General features: G+C 47.4%; 2 protein-coding genes across 2 annotated transcripts; both read left to right on the top strand.

The window, feature by feature from the left end:
- Nucleotides 1–1,019: 1,019 nt before the first annotated feature.
- CIAO2B (cytosolic iron-sulfur assembly component 2B) lies at nt 1,020–3,375 on the top strand. The gene is made up of 5 exons (XM_053952711.1): nt 1,020–1,446; nt 1,532–1,611; nt 2,082–2,207; nt 2,626–2,671; nt 3,156–3,375. Exons 1-5 carry the CDS (start codon nt 1,308–1,310, stop codon nt 3,251–3,253), a joined length of 489 nt encoding a protein of 162 aa, XP_053808686.1. The 5' UTR covers nt 1,020–1,307; the 3' UTR covers nt 3,254–3,375.
- Nucleotides 3,376–18,383: 15,008 nt separating this feature from the next.
- On the top strand, nt 18,384–23,100 carry RRAD (RRAD, Ras related glycolysis inhibitor and calcium channel regulator). The gene is made up of 5 exons (XM_053952814.1): nt 18,384–18,474; nt 19,388–19,725; nt 19,857–19,930; nt 20,492–20,696; nt 22,241–23,100. Exons 2-5 carry the CDS (start codon nt 19,392–19,394, stop codon nt 22,516–22,518), a joined length of 891 nt encoding a protein of 296 aa, XP_053808789.1. The 5' UTR covers nt 18,384–18,474; nt 19,388–19,391; the 3' UTR covers nt 22,519–23,100.
- Nucleotides 23,101–23,422: the final 322 nt, after the last annotated feature.

The following is a 23,422-nucleotide window of genomic DNA, read 5'->3' as shown; positions in this document are numbered from 1 at the left end:
CCCATCACCGGCACAGCCCCTGGTTATCGATACAGCCCCTGGTTATCGGCACAGCCCGTGGTTATCGATACAGCCCCATCACCGGCACAGCCCCTGGTTATCGATACAGCCCCTGGTTATCGGCACAGCCCCTGGTTATCGATACAGCCCCATCACCGGCACAGCCCCTGGTTATCGATACAGCCCCTGGTTATCGGCACAGCCCGTGGTTATCGATACAGCCCCATCACCGGCACAGCCCCTGGTTATCGATACAGCCCCTGGTTATCGGCACAGCCCCTGGTTATCGATACAGCCCCATCACCGGCACAGCCCCTGGTTATCGATACAGCCCCTGGTTGTCGGCACAGCCCCTGATCACCGGCACAGCCCCTGGTTATCGATACAGCCCCTGGTTATCGGCACAGCCCCTGGTTATCGATACAGCCCCATCACCGGCACAGCCCCTGGTTATCGGCACAGCCCCTGGTTATCGATACAGCCCCTGCTTATCGATACAGCCCCATCACCGGCACAGCCCCTGGTTATCGATACAGCCCCTGCTTATCGATACAGCCCCTGATCACCGGCACAGCCCCGATCGCCTCCACCTCGCGTTCCCCGGTCCCAGCAAGGGCCCAGTCGCAGCTCATTCACCGGCTGTCAGCGAAAACAGGGCAAGTCTGAACAGACTCCAGAGCTTAAGTACCGTACAGTTATTTAAAACCCCCTTAAAACAACAAAAGTATCACCAAAACAACACGACGAGCAAAACAAAGCAACAAAAACCCCTAATCCGCCCTCCGCCCCGCAACAACCGGGACGAGAGATTACAAGTAACTAAGAAGTAACAATAGAAAAAGAAGAAAACCAAATCAAAATAGTTAATACTTTAATACCTTAATCCCCTTTTAGAGGGGAGTATGAAGCCAAAGCATGTCATTGCTACACTCTGCCACTCCAGGTTAAATTTGCGTGGGGTTCTTTTGTTTGACTTTTCAAAGCAGGGAACAGATGAGATAAACAACTTGCATCGGAGCATCCTTGGCAGCGCAGGCCCAGCCCGGAGCCCTGGCGGGCACCGCGCCGCCGACTCCATTGGCGTCCAGCCGGCTGCTCCGTCCGATCCGGGCTCCGGGGAAGCCCAGCAGCCCCGCCCGGCTCCGGAGAAGCCCAGCAGCCCCGCCCGGCTCCGGGGAAGCCCAGCAGCCCGCCTCGCTCCGGGACGCGCCCGCGGAGCCGGGCCCGCCCCGCTCCCGCCCCGTGCGGCGCCGATCGCGCTCCGGGCTGGTTCCGGTTCCGGTGCCGGTGCCGTTGCCGGTGCCGCCATGGTGGGCCCGGGCGCGGGCGCGGCTCCGCTGGAAAACGCGAATCCCCTCATCTACCGCCGCTCCGGGGAGCGCCCCGTGACCGCCCGCGAGGAGGACGACGAGCTGCCCGACCCCATCGACGACCGGGAGATCTTCGATATCCTGCGGGAGCGGCGGGCAGGGCCGGGCCGGGCGGGGCGGGGCGGGGCGGGGCGGGCAGCGCCGCTTTCCTTAACCCGCACATCTCATCCGCTCCATCAATGACCCCGAGCACCCGCTCACCCTGGAGGAGCTGAACGTCGTCGAGCAAGTGCGAGTGAAAGTGAGATCCCGCCGGGCTGGGCTGCCTCAGCCGTCCTATAATATAATATAATATAATATATAATATAATATAATATAATATAATATAATATAATATATATAATATAATATAATATAATATAATATAATATAATAATATTTGACGATATAATAAATAATATTTAAATAGATAATATTTAAAGGTATTTAGAATACTTATTCCAGTAATATTAGAATTATTATAATAATTACAATATTTAATAATATTGTATAAGAAATAATTATTATAATTATATATAATCAAATTCAATTATAATACTACCACAATATAATATTTTAATATAATATTTAATATATTTAACACCACATTCATATATTAATAATTTATACAATTTAAATCGCTCTCTAGTATTTTTTGGTATTTAACTATATTTGTAGCAGCACCTGAGCCTAGCAGTGGCGCTTGGCTGAGGTGCTGGGGGTGCCCCGCAGGTGAACGACGCCGAGAGCACGGTGTCGGTGGAGTTCACGCCCACCATCCCGCACTGCAGCATGGCCACCCTCATCGGCCTCTCCATCAAGGTCAAGCTGCTCCGCTCGCTGCCCGAGAGGTTCAAGGTGAGGAGTCAAAGCAAAAGAGCAGGGCTGTGTTTGGAAACATTAAAAAAAAAAAAAGGCTAAGCAGCTTGCAGTGAAAAATAAGTGGAGTTTTTCTATTTTTCGTGGGAGGGACGCTGCAGGAAGCAGAGAGGGCAGTGGGTGATAGGGGCACGCAGCTCGGGGGGTTGCCGAGGTCCTGGCGCTGTTGTCGTGGGCCAGGGGGTTCTGAGGCATCACTGCTCTGCTGCACTGCACGAGAGGAGCTCTCACCCTTGTCTGAAGCAGGTTTAAGCATTCTGTTATATAGAGTAACTGATAGTGGCAAGAATGTCCTTTCTCTCTTCTTTTTGTTACTATTTCATTTTTATTAGTTTGAACTTAATCTTCCAATGTTTTGTTGAGCTCATCCCCTGTTTGTTTTGTGCTGCTGTTTCAGCTGGATGTTCATATAACGCCAGGAACACATGCCTCTGAGCACGCAGGTAAGGCTTTTGGTCCTCTCTTGTGTGGTCTTCATACTTGTTTTAATCTTGAAAATTAGCGAGGGGAGAGATTCCCACAGCTGCAGAGCAGCTGCTCAGCGTCTGGGACTTTCTGTGGTCAGGTTCTGGGGGCTGTTCCACAACAGGAACATGGAGTGTCACTTAGATTGTGCTGCAGTGCTCTGTGAACATCTCCTCAGGCAGCCTGTGCTCTCAGTCACTCACTGGGGATTTGCCTGAGCACTCGGAGCAGGGGAGGAAACGGGGATTTTTTGTGTCACGCCCGTGGAGCAGCTCCTGCTGCTGAATCCCAGGCAGCTCCTGCACAGCTGCTGTGACTGAGAGGCTCTGCCCTGAGACAGCAGCTCGGGGCTGCCCTGGGCACCCACCCTGCAGCACCATGGCAACTGCATGGTGTGGCTCAGCGTGAAGACATCGAGTCCCGGTGGCCTGAGTGGTTTCTGGTGGGTTTTTTCCTGCACAGTTAATAAACAGCTCGCTGATAAGGAGCGTGTGGCAGCTGCTTTGGAAAACTCTCACCTGCTGGAAGTGGTGAATCAGTGTTTGTCTGCTCGGTCATAACTGCCTGGTGAGGAAATCACTGGTGTTCTGATCTACTAAACTAATTTTCTATATGTGTGTTGATGTTACAATTTACATAAAATTGTGAGAAAAATAAAATCACTTAAATTCTCTTGAAGAAATGTTTCTTTGCTCTTTTAAAAAATACTGTGTGGCAAGTTAGCTTACAGACAGCTACAAAAATATAATAAAAATTGGCTTTTAAATTGTATGAGTCATTGCATAGGTACAATTTTCCATTAATCATTTTTTTCAACCTGTTTTTAACTGGTTTCTCACTAATAAAAATAAGTTATAAGCTGCATTTTAGAAGTGGATTTTGCACACTGCGCTTCACAAGTACACCAAGGTAACTTTTAGTTAAAATCTTTACACTCCTGTGACAGTTTCAGACTGTTAATACAGTTTCACTTTCAGACATCACAAGTTGTACAAGCTGGTGTGTGCAGAATTGGAGGACATTTAGCAGTAAGTGTCCACACTTCCAAATCACATGTCTAATTTTAATTATCTTACCTTAGATCAGCCAAATGTGGAGGGCTCTTTAGACCTGTGTAAAACGTGATTTATTTTTAAATTATGCTTCATTGTGGTAGGAAATGCAGTATCTTTGAAGGAGGTGTTATTTGTGCACCTGCAATACAGGAGTCATTACCAGTTCTCACAGTGAGAACATTACCAGTTCTCACAGTGGGCATGAACAGCCCAGCAGGCTCTGCTGAAAGACTGTCCTGGCAGTGTTTGACAGCTAAAGCACAAGTTTTGCTCTAAATGCTTTGAGATTTAATGCTAAAACCCAACCTATGCTTCTGGTTTGGGAACTGTGGCATTCACTAAACTGTTGTCTTTGGCAGACATTCACAATAGAAAAACTCATTAAGAATTAATTTGAATTTTTGTAAAGGATGTCTCTAGTCCTGGACCACACAGAAAAATAACAACCTGTTGAGAAATCCTGTTGGGTATTTTGGTACATGCACCCATTGCAATGTTGTCTTCTTTGCCATCAGTTATCTGGAAAATAAGAAATACACTTTCTAAAAATACAGGTTGTGCTCACCAGTTTGATGGCAGTGCTTTGTACTCCAGTAGCATTTTCCCTGGGAGGGTCTCAGGTGCTGTTTGAAAAGGGTGAAGCTTATGGCCATTGTGGAAAGCTCAGCCTAGCAGTCCAGCCAGTGGTCCAAGTGTGACATCCAAAGTCACACAGCAAAGCAGGAGAGGAACAAAGCCAGACTTTCCCAGTTAAGAGCTGAGCCTCCCTGTCTGCACAGGCTGCAGAAAGCCAACTCTGCTCATTTGGCTCAGCAGCCTTTGAATGGGCAGCACTGCTGGGATGTATGAATGAAACTGCAACTAAAGACAGTATTTATGTAATATTAATATTGGGCAAGGAACAGAACAACCCAGCTTTGCTCTGCCTCTCTTATTGAATCACTGAACTGATTAGTTCTGACATTGCCAGCATTTGCACCACAGATGAAACTCCAGGCATGGTAATGCATGCAGGCACCTCTCAGGCACCACGCTTGGGTGGTTTGATTTTGTTTTCTGGTTTTTAGTGGCTTTTTACAAAGAAAATAAACTTTGCCTCCAGATTTTGGGGAAGAAAGAAATGCAAGTATGTGCCAAGGGGAAAACAGGAGGATGACTAAGCTGCCAACAGATTGCTTCAACCTGCACTCCAAACAGACAAGGGATCAGTAAATGGTGCTTTGCTGAAGCTCTCTGCTTGGCTTTCATCACTATATAATACTAGTGTTAAATAATTTATTGGGATGTTGGCACTTGCCTTATGAAGCACACTGTGCACAGCAGCCCTGGGGATGCACTTTGGACCATTTACCTTCTCAGAGAAGCAGCAGAATGTGTTTGATGGTTTACATTTATAGTTAATAGTTGAGGGATGACTTTTTTGTAAGAGGAATCTGCTGTGGGTTTTCAAAGCAGAGGTCTGACTTCGGCTATTTAGGGATGGAGAATCTGATTACTTCAGATCTGATGTGTTTGTTTTAAGTGATGTGGATGTTGTATTTATGATAGAACCAACCACAGTGGCTTTGCTGAAGGCCCAGGCCCTCCAGTCCAGGCTCCCTCAGCTCTGTACTTGCCGATAATGTACCACCAGTTCTGGTGGAAACCTTCCATCCTGCTTTTGGAGATCATTAGCTGGTTCCTATTGCATGGAGACAAAGTGGGAGAAGAAAACACTAATTTATTAGAAATAATTATTTTCAAATGTTTATTATTCCAGAATGCCACCCCTAAATTTAGCCTCTGGAATTCTTTGTAATAGGACACATTCCATGAGAAACTATGACCCTTTGGAGCAGCTGTGTTGAATACAGCCTCATTAAGTCCAGGAAAAATGCCAGGAGCAGACATCTGCTTTGCATTCCTGAGCTCTGGGCAGAGTCTTCCAGGGGTGGCTGGATGGCATTCCCCAGTGCCAGTGGGCATTCCCCAGTGCCAGTGTGTCCCAGGGCAGCTGGATGGCATTCCCCAGTGCCAGTGGGCATTCCCCAGTGCCAGTGTGTCCCAGGGGTGGCTGGATGGCATTCCCCAGTGCCAGTGTGTCCCAGGGGTGGCTGGATGGCATTCCCCAGTGCCAGTGTGTCCCAGGGCAGCTGGATGGCATTCCCCAGTGCCAGTGTGTCCCAGGACAGCTGTCTGTGCTGTCCCTGCTCTGGAGGGTGTTTGAGCCCACAGGCTGAGCCCTCTGCTGCCCCACTGCTCCCACCGTGTCCCTGCTGGTGCCAGCGTCTGAACCTGCTGCAGCCCCTGCCTCCCCAGCTTCAGCAGTGGCAGGGAAGCAGCTCAGCAGCTTTGTGTCCAAAGATGCAGCTGAACTGTCCATGGAAGAGCTTCACCCTTGCATGGCATTACTTCTTTTGGCCCTGGGGTGGAGCAGTGTGTGCCACACATTGGAAATGTTAATTAATAAAAGCTATTTCAGTATTCTGGCCATGCTCAAGAGTGATGTATCTGCGTCAATAGAGGGCTTTGATAAAGATCTCTCTCTGGAGCTTTGATTTATAAATTCTGTGTTTTACAAAATTTTTTACAGCTATTAAAAGCATTTCCCTTTGGCCTGTCAAGCTGAGAACTGGACCGCTTTCCCTTCCTTTACCAAAATGCACTGTTTGGCATAAATACAGACTGAAGAAGTGGCAGAGTCAACGTTTTTCCATAGGCAAAAGAAAAGTTTGTAGTAAAATCTCTCTGATGTTACTAAGTAACAGCAAAGAGAACCAAAGTAGGGAAAGTTGAGGTGGGTTTGAGTTTGCCGGTCTCACAGCCATTTGACAGCAACATTTAACAGCACACAAAATTTTCATTCCACTAATGCTAAATATACAGGGCACTTTTACAAAAATACAAATAGCAGAGAGCCCTCGTTTTGTCCAACCCACTTCAGTATCTGCAGAAGACATTCTGTCACGCTCTGAGACCTTTTTACCTATCTCTTATTATCAATTCACACATTTATTATATGTCCTACCTCTAAAGAGCTTTTGCATTCTGCTGCACACAAGTTCTCTCCATTCCTTAACTTCTCTTTTGTGGATCTAGGGAACAGCACTGTCTGCAGTGATGAAGACATCCTGATTCTTAGGATGGATGAAACCCTGCTCTCCCAGTTTAATCCTACCACTGCTCAGGGTCTCTTGCCAGCTGTCTCATCAGTTTGGTGCCTTGCAGCACCTCACGGCAGCACTTGCACCCTTCATTCAGCAAGGTTCTTGAGCAGGAGCTAAGACAGACTCTGCTTCCTGCTGTGGCTCAGCTTCCAGAGCAGGACAGGAGGGAGAGAACAGGCCAGAAGGTAATTTCCACTAAATCAGGAGGGAAAAATATGACTTGGGAATGAGGAGCAGCTGCTGCCAGGGACCTTTGGGAAGAGAGAGAGAAGTGGCAGGGATGTGCCCCACCTCCCTGTGCTGCCACTGCCCTCACACGGGGCTCTGTCCTTCTGATGGCAGGGAAGATGTGAGCTCCCATCCCCTCGTGCTGAGCAGCTCCCGCCCTCTGCTTTCCTCCTTCCCTGCAGGCTGCCTGCCTGGAGGGGAGGCTCCTGGCACAGCCCCAGCCCCGTGCCCTCCCTGGCTGGGTTGTGGCACATCCCGGAGTGCCCCGTGCTGCTGCAGGGCATCGCTGCCCCACCGTGCGCGGGTCACGCGCGGCAGGAGGGTCAGGACAGCCCCTAGCCCCAGAAACCCCGTGCTTTGGGTTGACAAAGAGCCCGCTGGCCAGCTCCAAGTGCAGTGGCCAAAGGGTTTGGGCACAGCTGTGTCCCTGCTGAGCTGAGCAGAACCTGAGTGACTGGCGAGGCATCACTGCCAAACCCTCCTGGAGCTGACCCGCCCTGTCATTTTGGTGTAACCTGGAGATGATGGTTTGTCATAGCACTTTTTCCCCTAATCGACTCAAATTAGCTCCATCTGGGTTCCCATCAGATGTGCCACATGTGGCTTTGACTGAAATAACCTCAGGAGGTAGGAGCTTGCTTAACCCTTAAAGTTTGATTTCCCCACTTGGCTAAAGGGAGAGCTGGCACATGCTCTGCCTAAGGGTGATGAAGGTATCCAAGCAGCAAAATACTTTTTATTTCCCTTGCAAAGTGGCAAATAAATCATCCACGTAATCTGAAATGCTTGCAGAGAAAAACAGTCAATGCCAACAGATTCCATTCTTTTCCCCTAACAGTTTTAATATATCAAAACTATTTTTTATTACTGAAAATCAGAAAACGGTTTCACTAACAGTACAGCCAACTTAAAAAAAAAAAAAGAAAAAAGAAATTGCTTTTTAGGCAGAAAGAAAATAATTAGGACTGAGTCACATAAATTGTTTCTCTTCAAATTTGTACTGATGTATTTTCATAACAACACATTTATGCACTGGGTTTTTTGAAACAGAAGTCAACATTGTAAAGAGCCTGTCAAATTCTTTAGTAATGCTTCTTACTAATGACAAAATTGACTAGGAGCCTGAAACAGGAGCTGTTGCTTAAAAAATTTCTTCCCCTTTCCACTTATCATTTTAGGTCTGATCCTGAAAACTTAAGATCTTTAACTGAGGTCATACCCTGGATTATATTTTTAACACAGAAGTGATGAAGTTTTATCACATTTATCTATGTTTGTAAGGACAATATTGGACCATTCCTAGTAAAACAAGAGAGTGAATTTATTTTTTCAAGCAAAAGGTAAACATTGTATCAACTTCAATTTCAGTCATATCTGCCTTCCTTTAGGTGCAAGTGTCGTTTGGGTGCACATAGTTCAGTTCATCTGTAGTTTAAGCACTCGGCTGCACAGGAGAAGCACTTGTGCACTTACCAAGTTGCACAATTAACTGGTTTTCTGCATTTTATGGCTGAATAAATAAACACTGCAGCTTAGATGCAAATTCTGTACATATCAGGTAATGCATCATATTAGATTAGCCCTTGCAATATATTCTGGGAATCCTTAAAACTGCAGGAATTTTGCTGGGAGCGTCATGAAGCCGGTGCACCTTCCTCTGACTGGAGGCTTCAGCCTCTTAATCCTGCTCGAGCCTTTCTTTCCCTGCCTGCAAAGGAATTGTGTTTTCTCTCCCGGCTGGCGCGGCTCCCTGGGCAATCCCTGCTTCGACAGGATGGGCGAGACTCAAACCGCGCCTTGGTCCAGCTGGGAAGAATGAAAGCCGGCCCACGGAGCAGGCTCTGGAATACACAAATAAAACAAGATGCCAAGGAGAGGAGAGCTGCCAAGGCTGTGATGCAATGGTCCCGATCAGCAGCAGTCGGGTCTGGATCAGGAAAAGCGCTCGCCACAGCAGCCCCGCACGGAGCCCGGGCGGCAGAGCCAGCACAGCTCGGGACGCTCCGGGATGGGATTTGTCCGGGCTTCCCGCAGCTCTCCGGGCCAGCCCAGCCTGGCAAACCCCGCTCGGCAGTGCCGCAGGCTCGCTGTGGGACGGCACGGATAGACTGAACACGCCCGGCCAGCCGAGAGCAGGGAATGTGGGCAAAAGGGGAGGGGGACGGGGAAATGGGGATGGGGAAATGGGGACGGGGAAATGGGGACGGGGATGGGGAAATGGGAATGGGGGTGGGGAAATGGGAATGGGCAAATGGGGAGGGGGAAATGGGGACGGGGGTGGGGAAATGGGAACGGGGATGGGGAAATGGGGAATTGGGAATGGGGATATGGGGACGGGGATGGGTCCCCGGCAGGTGGAGCTGCGCTCTCGGCCGGGAGCCGCAGGTTGGCAGCGGGGAGCGGGTCCCGCCCGGCCTCGCGGCTCCTGCAGGGCACGGACAGCCCCGAGGCACAGACACCGCCCGGGCACCTCTGCCGGCCCCTTTGGCCGGGCTCATCACCCTCATCCCGGGCTTTAAGGCATGATCCTGCTGGATCATATCGGTTTTTCCGCTTGCACTTGACCAAATCTTCACAAGCAAAAAATCAGTGTATACCATCCACAGCAGCTCTGTCCCTACATACAGTGATGGACTGTTCTTACAACAAGATGTCTTTTCCATTCATAAAACCTTTCTTTTTCTTTTTTTTTTTTTTTTTTTTTTTTTTTTTTTTTTTTTTTAAACTGACACAGTTTCAGCTGAACTGAGATACAATTTATTTCAGCTGACTTGGTAATTATTGAGGCATTCCATTTTAATCTGGGTGATGGTTAATGAAATCTGCCATAAAATCTTTTTTGGCTTTAGTCTTTGTAGAAAAACCTCACAAATATGTAATAGATATGGAGAAATGAACAGGAACAGTATAGACTGCATTGTTATTTTCTGTCACAGCTAATCAAGGGAAGCCTATACATCAACATGGCTTGATGGCGCCAGGATGACAGAGTCATTTCTCCAATGAACCATTTTCTTCTTATATGGCAAAAAAGCACTGCATCTGTATGAGATCATACAGAAAAATCCTCCTTCCTGGAAAATACTATATTCTTTTTTGTTGCCTAGCTACGTTCTGCTGTTACCTTAGAAGGCTGTAGATTCATCTGAATGATTCTGGTGGAGCTGGTGTACTTGAACAGAGGAGTGATGCAAATTTATAACCCTTGTAAAGATATGAAAGAAAGGGCTGAGTGTGAAAGAAAGGCTTTGCAGCAAAGCAATTTACTGTGTATGTCATATTCTTTTATGACATTAATTGTTGAATAAAGATCATTTCACCCCACGGCCGGGGTACATGAGCAGGCAGAGACTGACACACACTTGATGTTTTTAACGTGAGAGGAAACCTTTGCCTGGTTCACGTTAATTACTGCTGTGAGTAAATGCAGAGGAGGGAAAAGAATGTTGAGGCCTGATTCTGATCTCATTTCCAAAGCTGTGACATGGAAAAATGCCATGAAAAGCAATGCCATGAAAAAAATGTGCTGAATTCCATTAGCAACAGAGAATGGGATGATCACTGAGTCTTTCCCTGAATACAAGCAGCTTTGATGACTTGGGAAATGAAGTGCCTAAAGCCCAAAGATTTACATTGTAATGTACCTGTCAAACAAACCTCTGACTGGAAAATCTTCATGCATGAGACGTGCAGAGATTGGGAGCTGAGCAATCACTCCCTGTCACTTTCCCAGTGTGATTGGCAGCTCAGGATGCCCGAGTGAGCTGAGGTGAGGGGAGGTGAAAGCCTCACTGAAGACTCCAGTATGCTGCTATTCCCTAAATGTGGGGGTTTGCCTCTGGGAAGATGAACAGGGAAATAAAGTTATTTCTTACCTGCTTCATTGTAACTGGCTTGGGTGTAGGATGTCATTGATACACATCACGATTTTGCAGTTTTGTCTCTAGGACTGACAGACTTCTAGCACTGGAGTTTTGATTCAGATTTATGTAGTTAGGGCTGGCTTTCAAATTAAGGTCTGCATTTGCTTTCACAAGATAACATTTTTCAAGTCTACTGCCTGTTAGCACCTTTATATAAGAAACACACTTCATACCATTCTCTTACCTCAGTCTAGGCTTGTGCTTGCTCTCTGTATTTAATAATGAGCCTAAACACTGACCACTTAATATTTTTTGAGAGAGAGTGGTGGATAATGAAATGATATGTAATATTATTGTAATAATATAATATTGATAATGAAATTATATGTAATTATTATGATTATAATAATTACATAATTTCTCAAGAATAGAATCAGAAAGAAATTTGACAATTTAAAATGGAACAAAATTAAAAAGAGAATTCTTTTCATTCTGGTATAACTCTACAATTAGAATTTTGAAGGTTTTTACCAGACTGTCTTGTAGAGCAGCAGAGGCAAAGCAGGAAATGTGACATTCAAATGAAGCAGAGGTTCCTTTTACTGCTAGGATGCAAATATGGAATTTGCCAAACTCAGCACATTCCAACTGGACAAACTCTGAGTTTTTCCTGGAAGAGATGATAATATCTCTCACATCCAAATTCCCACACACTTTACATGGGTGATTCCACCCACCACAGGAAAAGACATCATAAATTCTGCACTGGCTTATAAAGAAGTACAAAGTTTTTCCAATTCAAATTCCTAAGTTTCTCCTGTGACTGTGAGTTTTTGTTCCTGCTTCAAGGTTTCATTTCTTGAAATGTAACGAAAATGGGGTTTCCTCTCAAAGGAGATAAGAGCAAGCTTTGTCACCCAAAGCAGATGGGCAGCTCTGTTTGATTCTGCCCCCACAGGTCCCCACCAGGAGCCTCACGTAACATACAGAGATTCTCAGCCATGCAAATGCACATTTGGACACAGAACTGAAGGCACCTGTGTAAAAAAGATACATTAAACATTCCCCGTCCCTTTTTTCTTATCTGGTACACAGAAGAGGGCAGCACAGCTGAAGTTTCACTTGATATTGCCATAAATGCTCCAAGCTGTGTTTCTGCCCTGTGTCCTTTCTCAGCAATGCATCCATGTGGCTCTGATTGCTGGAAGCCTCTTGGGTGTTTCCTCTGAGGATCACAGGGCTGCTCCTCTTACGGGTTTTCAATCCAGGGAGACTTTTCCTTCTCCACCTGTCATTTTCATGGAAATATCTACATTATGACAACTCTATCCAGATTTTCAGAGCTGCTAACAGGCAACTTTTGAAAACTCTGTCCTGCAGGTATATGGACAAATGTGTTCTGTGGGTTAGCAAGGGTGACTTTAGGCTGTTTTCTACCTATTAAATGCTTATCTCCTCAATAAAATAGAAGTAGGTCTGCAAAAATATTACTCAGTGCTCAACTGACAGCATAGACAGATGCTAAGAATTCTTGGGATTGACTAAGAAAGCAGAATGCCTCATTATCTACAGTGAAAGTCCACAGGAACATATAGTTTGAATAATCCATGTTTCTAATCTGTACTTTCTGTCCCCTAATGTCTAGAAAGATGTATTTGTTAAGACAGAGAAGGGCAAGTAGGGATTCATGTTTATACATGGAGTGAGGAACTCCAGGTTCCTAAGCCACAAGAGAAAACTACTGCAGAAAGATGTAAGACCACTGCATGTGTGAAGGAGAAACGAGGGAAATCTTGTTTTCTGCTTCACCATACAGTAAATGGGGGTGGTACAGAGTATTGAAAATCTACGTGCGTTAAAAAACAATTAGAAAAAAATGCAGAAAAATCCTACATCAAGAGCCTCTGGTGGTTGTGTGTGTGGAGTTTTAATTGTGTTTATCATGCTCTTTTTGTCCATTCTTCTTTAGAGATCTCCTACAGACAGCTGCTGGAAACTGGCTATAAGTTGAGTCTGACCCAGGATGGCTCCTGTAATTTGTTATTGTAAATACACTCATTCCTCTTGCCAGGAGCTATTGCTGGCCAACAGTAAATCTTCCTTTCTCAGTTTGCTTCCTTAGCACTACATAATTCTCAGTAGGACAGACAGCCACTTACTTTGCCCACTTCCTAAACCAACTGTCTGTAAATTCAGAAACCTTTTCATGGTCTCTGAATTCCAGATATTTCTCATGGAGGGACGCTGAAATCCCCACCAAGGAGAATACATCGTGCAGGAATTGTCAGAGGATATTTAGCATTCCAGTCACAGAGGGATGATGTATGTCACACACATTGGCTATGACAGATATAATTCTGAAAAAGAGGAATTAGGGGTGATTAAAGAAAACAATTATGGAAATGTCTTAGGTCATGTTCTGCTTTTAGTCTGAACTTGAAATGCGATAGGGGCAAACAGCTGACCACATCCAGTACGTGCTGTGAGCCGTGGGGGGATCCCAAGCTCTGCCTCCCACAGCCGGGGCAGCAGGAGCTGTCACTGCCCCATGAGAAGGAAACCCGCAACTGGAAAACTAAAATAAGTGGAGTTTGAAGTTAAACTAAGACAGAATGCTTTCCCCAAGTATACCCCAACATATGTTAGTAGTTTACTAACAGTCTGTGGAAAGGAAGTGGAGAAACTCCATGGGCACAATGAAATTGGAGCTGCCCCTTGTGCAACTCCTTTTTCCGGAGCCGTGATTCACCTGTTTCCACTGGTCACCAGCTTATCTAGTACTGGAAGTTTTGTAGCTTACTCAAAGCAGCGAGAAATTCAGAGCAGCTGAAAGATGAACCACATTTCCAGTTACTCTTCTCCCAAGTGTTTTTTGCACTCCTTTGCAAGAGTTTAAGAAAGACAGGCCTTTGCTTTACATTATGAGCCACGGACTTAAAATGTGCCTATTTTATCATTCTCTCCCTGAAAATGCAAACAGTTCTGCATTCTTTTGCAGTGATCTTTAGAATTTCTGGTCTGGAGCTGAGAGGAAGCACAGCAGCCATGAAAGGCTTATTAGTTTTGTAGCTATAACAATGGATTTAGTTGGGCTTCTGCTTGCATTTCCCCCTTGGCACTCTGTGTGAGCTTTCTAAGCTGTATCGATTTCTATTGACTCCAAAGCTCATATTTCTGAAATTATTGTTTCAGCCCCAATTCATGGCTACCACTACTCAATCAAAAATATTACCTGCCATTAAATCCAAGAGTAATTATGAGGGAAATCTTGGCCCCCTGGCTGAAGGGCTGTGCTGCCTTCCCTCTGCAGCATCCCAAGGCAGGGTCAGCGTGGATGTGACATTTGTCACCTTCCCACAGAGGACTTTGTGCAGGGCTGAAAGTTCCACCTCTGCTGGTGATTGTACAGTTCAAAGAGTCCCTTGCTTTTACCCCATACATTAAGTGCAAGACAATGGAATATAAATGTGCCTCATGTGAAAAGGTCTGATACAAACTGAACCAGTCAGCCCAGGGCTGTTCAGCTCACACTAATCTGTGATTTTAAGGGTGATGGTGAGGAAAACTTGATACCATATTGCACTATATCCTATTTTTTTAGGATAAGGGAAAAAACATTTTTCATTTCCCTTATCTCTCTTGCTTAGGTTAAAACCCCAACATATTTCATGCTGCTGCCTCTGTGTCTTCTCCCAGTGGCCTGTGTATCAGTTCTGTAATAAAAATAATAATAAATGCTGCTATTTCTTTCTCAGTCCAGGTATTTGGGAGGTAGCCAGGCTCAGGCTTCTGCAGGAGTAATGCTTCATGCTACTTGGCAAGAACACTTGTGCGTATCTCTGCCATTTGTATAGAAATAACTTCATCCACATAATGGCTGATTAATTAGACTTGAGCAGTGCAGATGAGTTGAAAAGTAAGGAGAGAAACCCACAACTTCAGTGTAGAGCTGCACCGAAACAATGCTGACCCCCAAACCTCACTGCTGCTAATCCAGCCTTTGGACTGTTCAAAATATTCCTATTATTCCTAATCAGTTGTGAAACAATTCTGATGTAAGACAGCATCAACCCCAAAAACTGGAATTCAGTAATAATATTAATTTGGTGTAAAAAATATAAATGTTATTTATACTACGGCATTTGACCTTGAACAAACACTGATGAGGAAGAATCACATAAAGTTCATGCAACCTCCAAATTTTTATTTTTTAACCTGAAAATTCAAAGGGGAGGGCATTAGGTGTTAGGTTTTACATGTTTGGTTTAGTTAAGTTTTGTTTAGTTTAACTTAATCAGTGCACCCCCTGCAAAGTCTGTGCTTGTCATTAAGACCATTAAATGCCCCCTGCACCTCATACAGAATAAAGGAACTCCTTTGGTTTTGTTACCCCAGGAAGACATAACTGGAAAAACAGGATCAAACTGCATGTTTTACATTTTCCAGACGATGAAATGTACTCAGGCCGAGAGAGTGCACTAGAAATGAACACTGGTACTTCTGAAAAGCTTGAGGAGCAGTGAGAGGGAAAAGAAACAGAGAAAGAATAGAACAGGAAAGAGAAAACAGAAAAAAAGAAACTGGGTATACTACAACAGTGAAATACAGAAAAAGGCACCTTGATCAGAAAGTCTATGAAAGGAGGAAAATTAAAATAATGCAAAGATGAAATGAAAAAAAGTAATCCCCTTTTTAGAGAAAAACAGAAGCTAGAACAATAGAAATTAAGGGTAGAAAAAGCAAGGCATGAAAATATCTTTTTAACAGAAATAAGTTCCAGTTCATGTATCTGTTAGAAGCAAGGTCAAGCAGAAGTGGAAATGGAGGGCAGGCGAGAAGGAGACGATCCTAAAGTCCCTCAAAGAAACTGGAAGATCACCATTTGAAGCATGTGGACTCATATGCACCCCACTGAGATCAGTGGGTGGTGCCACAGTCATGTGTACATGAAAATACAATAATTACCAGCAAATAGGAAAAATACAGCAATAATTACCAGCAAACTGAACTACATGCTATGTGAAGAGACATGTTGTTTCTCAAGTGATTAACCTGAATTATCAGCTAATTCCTTCCAGCTTCACAGAATAGCTGGACCTATTAAAATCAAAGCAGGTGACCCAGCTGGTGACCCTTGTGATCCCCCAGGCAGAGGGGAGCAGGAACAGCCTTGGCACCGTGCTGCTCATCCCTCCAGGAATCAGCACAATCCAAGGCTGTCTCACTTTCCAGTAAAGGACACTCCAAGAGCCCAGCGCCAGACCCTGGGCAGGATCCTGTGACCGTGGTGGTATTCTAGAACCCAAGTTAATTCATTACTTGTACCTGGATGCTGGCAAAATACTCCAGTGTTTGCCATGGAATCCTGAATTTTCTGTATGATTTCTACTGGGTATAATTTTCTTTTCAGTCCCTTTTCCTATTGAAACACCATTTTCTCAAAGTTTTTATTCATCACTTTGACATATACCTTTCCTGATAGTTTTCCTGCAAGTGGTCTATCTCACATTTACATCATTAAAATACCCATAATTCTCATCAGCAAAAGGCTTGCAATAAAATGCAGCTTCTTTAAGTTGTGTCAATGAAATCCCCATTTTTAGTGTGTTTCCAACCCAATAGTGCTCTATGTGGCACAGAAATGGCACTGTCTCTTTGGTTCTGTTGCTTCTCAGGTTTCTCTTTTTTCACACAGAAAATAATTAAAAATCCCCCCACTTCATATGTCAACTTCTAAAGTGTGACCCTGACACACAGTAAAGGTATGAAACAAAGTCTGGTGCAAAAGACATAAAAACTCCCTGAGAATAGTTTCAGGTGACAACATTAGGCCGAAAAAACCAAAATGTTAAGGAAGTCAGCTGAAGACCAGCCATATCTAGAAGTGTATTTATATAATTAATTGTCTATAAATTCAGAATGATCAAGGCGGCTTGGCAGATTCCACTTTATCCAACTAAAGTAACCACAGTGTAGTTCCAATGCTACCCATAATGTATTTAACATATGGTTCCAAACGCTAGCCAGAGGTTTCTAACTCAGTTCAGTTAGCTGAAGCACGCACGTTTTGCCACCAAACCCTGTCTATTTGAACTGACAAGGCTATTTTGGTTGCTATTTTGTGAGACAGGCAGGGACAACTTGCTGCAAGCACTTGATGATCTTTACACATTAACACTCCCAACTGTAGTTTATCACCGTGGAGCGTCCAAAACTACCCCAAAAGTGTAGACTGGAGAATTATAATTGGCTCCTGAAAATAACAGGATATTCACCCACTTAGCCCAATCCCACAGAGTTTTCTTTCCCTTACTTTATTCCCTACATCTCTAACTTCGTTTCCATCACCTCCCTCCCTCTTGCCTTCTTTAACCTTGTTTCTGCCGCTGATTGGAAACCCTAGAACTGACACGAATTTGATGGCAGCCGTCGCTGTCCAGAGTCGCCGGGATTTTCCCGCTCTGCTGGGGCTGTAATCTTTCGGGAGCAGAGGCTGGGGCTATTTTGGCCGTACAATGTCTGACATGTTTCGGTTGCTAGGTAAACAACAAACTGTATACACGGTGCTGGGTGAGCCATGCAGGAGACGAGTGTAGTTATCTGCTGAGTCCTTTCTTCACCCGATCACATGCGCATGACTGTAACCACTCATGAGATAAGACTTTCACTGTCTCGCTTTGCTGCTCAGGTGAAAGCGAGAGGAGAATTTGACCTTTATGTGGCTGCTGGCCTCTCAAACCGCTCACCCCGCACGCGGGGCCGCGGCACGGCCGTGGGTGCGTGTGACCCCCGCACGGGCGCTGGGGAAAGCCGGCACGGGGGATGCAAAGAGTGCGGATATTCCCCCTAACGCTACTGCACACGCCAGGAGTACGCCCCAGCTCCCGTGCCGTGACAGAGCCGAGGGAAGCTCCCTGCGCGCTCCATGCGCTCTCGCACGGGCTGGGAGGGGAAACGAGGGACACACACAGCAAATGCTGCGGACATTGCAAGGGGGGCAGCGGGAGGGAAGCGCCGGGCGGCGGAGCAGGGCAGGGCCGGGCGGCGGGGCCGAGTCCGGCAGCCCCACGGTTTGCACTGCCGCGCTCCGGGGCCGGCCCTCGCCTCCCCCCGCGCTCGCTGCCGGCCAAGCCGCACCGACGGGCGGGACCCCCGCGCTGACAGCGGAGTGGAGCAGATCGTGCCTCCCCCCGCCCCCGGGGGGCTCCCGCCTCCTCCCGGGCTCCCCGCGCCGCCGCCGCCCCCGCTCAGCGCGGCGGAGCCCGCGGGGGCGGTGGCGCTGCCGAGGATGCGCTGGCGGAGCGCCCGCCGAGCGTCACGGCGGGGAGGGCCCCGCGCCTCCGCCGCGACATAAAGAGCGGCGCGGGGCGCGGTGGCGGCAGCAGAGCTCGGGGAGCTCCCGCGGCGGCCACTGGGGAATCCCTCACTGATCCCTCACCGCGCTCTCACCGCGCTCTCACCGCGCCCTCGCTCCGCGCAGCGCCCCGAGGTAAGCGTGACTGCGGGACTGGGGCTGTGCGAGGCAGGGGCTGTGCGGAACAGGGGCTGTGCGGGGCCGGGGCTGTGCGGGACAGGGGCTGTGCGGAACAGGGGCTGTGCGGGGCCGGGGCTGTGCGGGACAGGGGCTGTGCGGGGCCGGGGCTGTGCGGGACAGGGGCTGTGCGGGACAGGGGCTGTGCGGGGCCGGGGCTGTGCGGGGCCGGGGCTGTGCGGGACAGGGGCTGTGCGGGACAGGGGCTGTGCGGAACAGGGGCTGTGCGAGGCAGGGGCTGTGCGGGGCCGGGGCTGTGCGGGACAGGGGCTGTGCGGAACAGGGGCTGTGCGGGGCCGGGGCTGTGCGGGACAGGGGCTGTGCGGAACAGGGGCTGTGCGGGACAGGGGCTGTGCGGGACAGGGGCTGTGCGGGACAGGGGCTGTGCGAGGCAGGGGCTGTGCGGGGCCGGGGCTGTGCGGGACAGGGGCTGTGCGGAACAGGGGCTGTGCGGGGCCGGGGCTGTGCGGGACAGGGGCTGTGCGGGACAGGGGCTGTGCGGGACAGGGGCTGTGCGGGACAGGGGCTGTGCGGGGCCGGGGCTGTGCGGGACAGGGGCTGTGCGGGACAGGGGCTGTGCGGGACAGGGGCTGTGCGGGGCCGGGGCTGTGCGGGGCCGGGGCTGTGCGGGACAGGGGCTGTGCGGAACAGGGGCTGTGCGGGACAGGGGCTGTGCGGAGCCGGGGCTGTGCGGGACAGGGGCTGTGCGGAGCCGGGGCTGTGCGGGACAGGGGCTGTGCGGGACAGGGGCTGTGCGGGGCCGGGGCTGTGCGGGGCCGGGGCTGTGCGGGGCCGGGGCTGTGCGGGGCAGAGGGCGCTGACGGCCCCGCTGTGCCCGCAGCCCGGGCTGACAGCCGTGCCCTGCCCGCAGCCCGATGACTCTGAACCGCGGCGACAAGCGGCGCGGCAGCACGCCGTTCGCGGCGCAGCAGCACCTGCACCGCCGCAGCATGCCCGTGGACGAGCGCGACCTGCGGCCGCTGCCGCCCGACGAGCTGTCAGGCTTGGTGCGCTGCACCTCGTACAGCCCCGGAGGCGAGCACCGCCAGAGCTGGGCCTCCGACTCCTCCGACTCCGTCATCTCCTCGGGCAGCGACTCCGACAGCAGCCTCTACAAGGTGATCCTGCTGGGCGAGCACGGCGTCGGCAAGACCAGCCTGGCGCGCATCTTCGGCGGCGTGGAGGACTGCGCGGACGCGGAGGAGGCCGGTGAGGGCACAGCGGGCTCGGAGAGGTGCCGGGGACCCCCGGCTCGGAGCCTCCCCCTACGGCCACCGGCAGGGATGGAGGAGGAGAACTTCTTTTGCTGAACTTTTTTTTTTTTTTTTTTTTCCCCATAGGAAATACATACGACAGATCAATTATAGTTGACGGAGAAGAAGCATCTCTCGTGGTGTTTGATGTATGGGAGCAGGTACTTAAAGCTCTTTCCTCATGCTTTTGCTTTATGGCTTGGTCTGTAGTTCTCTTAAGAAAAAAAAAAAGGTAGAAATGGAACAGCTATGCCTATTTGTTCAATCAGATAAGTGACATTAAAAATTAGAATTCATACTGTCTTTTGTTCTCTCTGAATTTAATTTCTTGTAGCCAGGCAGGCAGTTTAAAACCCTGAGTAGAGCTGAGTGAGACTCTCTTAATGCTTTGAATAATCGGTATCTTACATGAGCAGCCCAGGGAATTACTGTAAAATTAGAGGTTGTCAATCTGATCAGTGCAGACATGATATTATTTCTGGAAGTGAGAAATTTCTTTTGTTTTGTATTTTAAATAACAAAATATTTGAATGTTTTGGGAGATTGGCTTACTTTTACTTATTATAATAAAGTTAAAAGCATGAAGTTACATTATTATTATTACTTACTTTTTATAATAAAGCTAAGAAAAGAATCTTTAAGGCACTTAGAGTAATAAATCATCATTCAGTGTTGAATAGATTTTTCAGCAAAATAAATCCATTTCTTGTCTGTTGTTTCAGGATGATAGCCAATGGCTCCAGAACCACTGCATGAAAATGGGAGATGCCTATATTATTGTCTACTCAGTGACAGACAAAGTTAGTTTTGAAAAGGCTTCCGAGCTAAGAATCCAGCTGAGAAGAGCAAGGCAGACAGAGGATATTCCTATTATCCTTGTGGGAAATAAAAGTGACCTGGTCAGGTCCCGGGAGGTCTCAGTTGATGGTAAGAGACACTGAATTTTACAAGTGCTGTCTAAAGTAGTAGCAAAGGCTATGCAGGATCATGGCTAATAGGAATGGCCTGGTTTGATGTAGAAAAATGTGTGATTTGAGGGTCACTGGGGAAATGGAGCCAGCTGGCTGGTGCTGAAGGACTTGATACCACAGAAAACATTGGAGATGGGTGTGGGGCAAGATGTGTGGCTGTGCAGAGCTCTGAGCTGCAGTGGGAGAGAAAAATGCATCTGAACTGCACCTTCAGCACAGGACTACTAAAGCCAGGCTTTAATTGTATGGTATGTGTGCAGCAGCACTTGCCAGGCTCAGGATGTGACAGTCTGAGCTGTGCTCTTTAGGAGACACAGTGTCATGTCACAGAGCCAGGCAGCCTCAGGACAGGGGATCCCATCAGCCTGTGCAACCCTTTCTGCTGGAGGTGACTCCATCACATTTGAGCTGAGCTGGTGGCACCAGGCTCACACAACTCAAAAGTTTTTTGTGTTCTTCAGCTGCGATCAGTGAGAATCCTCTCATCCAGCTCCAGCTGGCATTTGGGTACTTAGAGCACAGGAACCACTGCCAACACCACAGTCTCGATTCTGCTTATTTAAACATTTTGTGAGGCTTTTTCTTCGGCTGGGTTTTTGTTTTGGGGTGGTTTTTTTTTGTTTTCCACTGGAAAGAATACTCTGAAATATTGGTGCCTTGATGATGAACCATCTCTCCCTATCTGGTTTGCCATGCTCCCAGTGTTAAATTCCTGCTCAGGGAATTGACTGGAGTTCATCGGGAGATTACTTTTTCAGGCTGGGGCAGGGCATGGTTGACTGTCCTAGTTCTGACATCTGTACTTTCTTCAGGTTTACAACTCTGCCATTATTTACCACAGCTGACTGTGGAAATTTGTGCTGGAGCAATGTCCCAGGGTTAAGTGCTTATGCCCAGAACATTGAACATCTTTTATTTCAAATTCAGCCCTGGTCAGATCCAGTGGTGCACAACTTTGTGACCTCTACTGATGCGTTCAATGACTTGATCTTGTGGCCTGTATCAGCTCCACTTCTATTGGTGTGGAAAACTCACTTGTTACAGCAAGGCAGAGGTGCAGAATTGCTCAACAGCTTCCAGAATAAACCCCATTTCTTTCTGTACATCACTGTAGGGGGTCTTTACCCAAAGTGAGTTTAATGTGAAACCAGGATGCTCACACTGTTCCATATCAAACTGCAAGCGTGCTTCCAAGGGCCTCTCCTAAATCAGCTTTAGCTCTTAAACAGCACAGGCACAGTCTGCCTGAAGGACTATTGCTGCCATGTATTCAATTCCATTGGTCAAATGAGATTTTTGACCACCGCACAACAAAACCAAGGAGAGTAAGGGGGCAAAACCATGAAGAGAAAATTTGGGTTTTCCTATTTTGCAGTAAAAGCTCTTTCATGGCATTGAAAGCACTTCCCTTACTTAGAGCCAATTCCTGTTTTGTTTTTCTGACAGTATGTGTGAAGAGAAAACGTCTCCACTGATCTTCCTTTTTGTCTTTCTGTGCAGAGGGCCGGGCCTGTGCCGTGGTGTTTGACTGCAAGTTCATCGAGACCTCAGCTGCTCTGCACCACAACGTGAAGGACCTGTTCGAGGGCATCGTGCGGCAGATCCGGCTGCGCAAGGACAGCAAGGAGGACAACGCCCGCAGGATGGCCAACGCCAAGAGGAGGGAGAGCATCAGCAAGAAGGCCAAGCGGTTCCTGGGCAGAATTGTGGCCAAGAACAACAAGAAGATGGCTTTCAAAGCAAAATCCAAGTCTTGCCATGACTTGTCCGTGCTATAGGAGCTCTCAGCAAGGGCAGGCACGCGGGCTGAACAAACCCCTGGCTGCTCAGTAGCGTGTGGATGATCCTCGTGGTGATAACAGCCATGGCTTTTCCACTGAGACTCTCATTAATGCCTTAAGGTGCTCAAGCAAGTCTGGAAGTTACACTACAGTGCTTCATTGATAAATGGTTTAAGTTTCAGTGTGTTCAAGTAAATGAACTAACTTGAAATATGAGGCTTGACATGCCCACTGTGTACATATGTTCTATATCTTCTTGTCTTGTGGATGCCAGAGATGCAAAGATAAGAAAGGATAACGATCACCATAGACTTGTCTCGTTTGCAGAGCAAAACTTAAACTTGTACGCAGGCTCGTACACTCTTTTTAGTATAAAGCAAGCAATGATAAATCTTTTTAAACTTAAATGTGGGGAGGGTGGAGTAGAACCACAGTAGAATGGGAGAAATCAAATTATATATATATTTAAATACAGAACAGATATCATTTTATTAAGTTAATTTGCACTTCCATTAACTGTTATTCAATTAATTGGTTACTTGTTTACATGCAGATTTTATAATAAAATATTATTTCCTCTTATAATAAACTGTGCTTTTCTCATAGTGTGGATAAAGAATGAGAGAACTACTGTACTAGGTTTTTATACCGACCTTTCTCCACTGTACAAAATGTTACACACAGACTGAAGATTCACATGTGATAGAGCTCTGGAACAAGATGAACTGGGAAAATCCTTTGTCCTTTTCTTTAATAGAGGGTTTCTTTAAGAAGTGAACCCTACTTTTATGAACACTCTACTTCAGCTTTTCTTGGGAAGGGAGCTCCCGACCTTTCATTTTATTGTTCATCCTCCACCTGGTTCTCATCAGCTCTAGCAGGAGCAGGGCTTTAAATACTG

This window comes from Vidua chalybeata, chromosome 11, assembly GCF_026979565.1.
Source record: "Vidua chalybeata isolate OUT-0048 chromosome 11, bVidCha1 merged haplotype, whole genome shotgun sequence".
Classification (NCBI taxonomy): domain Eukaryota; kingdom Metazoa; phylum Chordata; class Aves; order Passeriformes; family Viduidae; genus Vidua; species Vidua chalybeata.
Note: the sequence above shows the minus strand (reverse complement) of the source record. Positions and strands in the feature narration are given on the sequence as shown.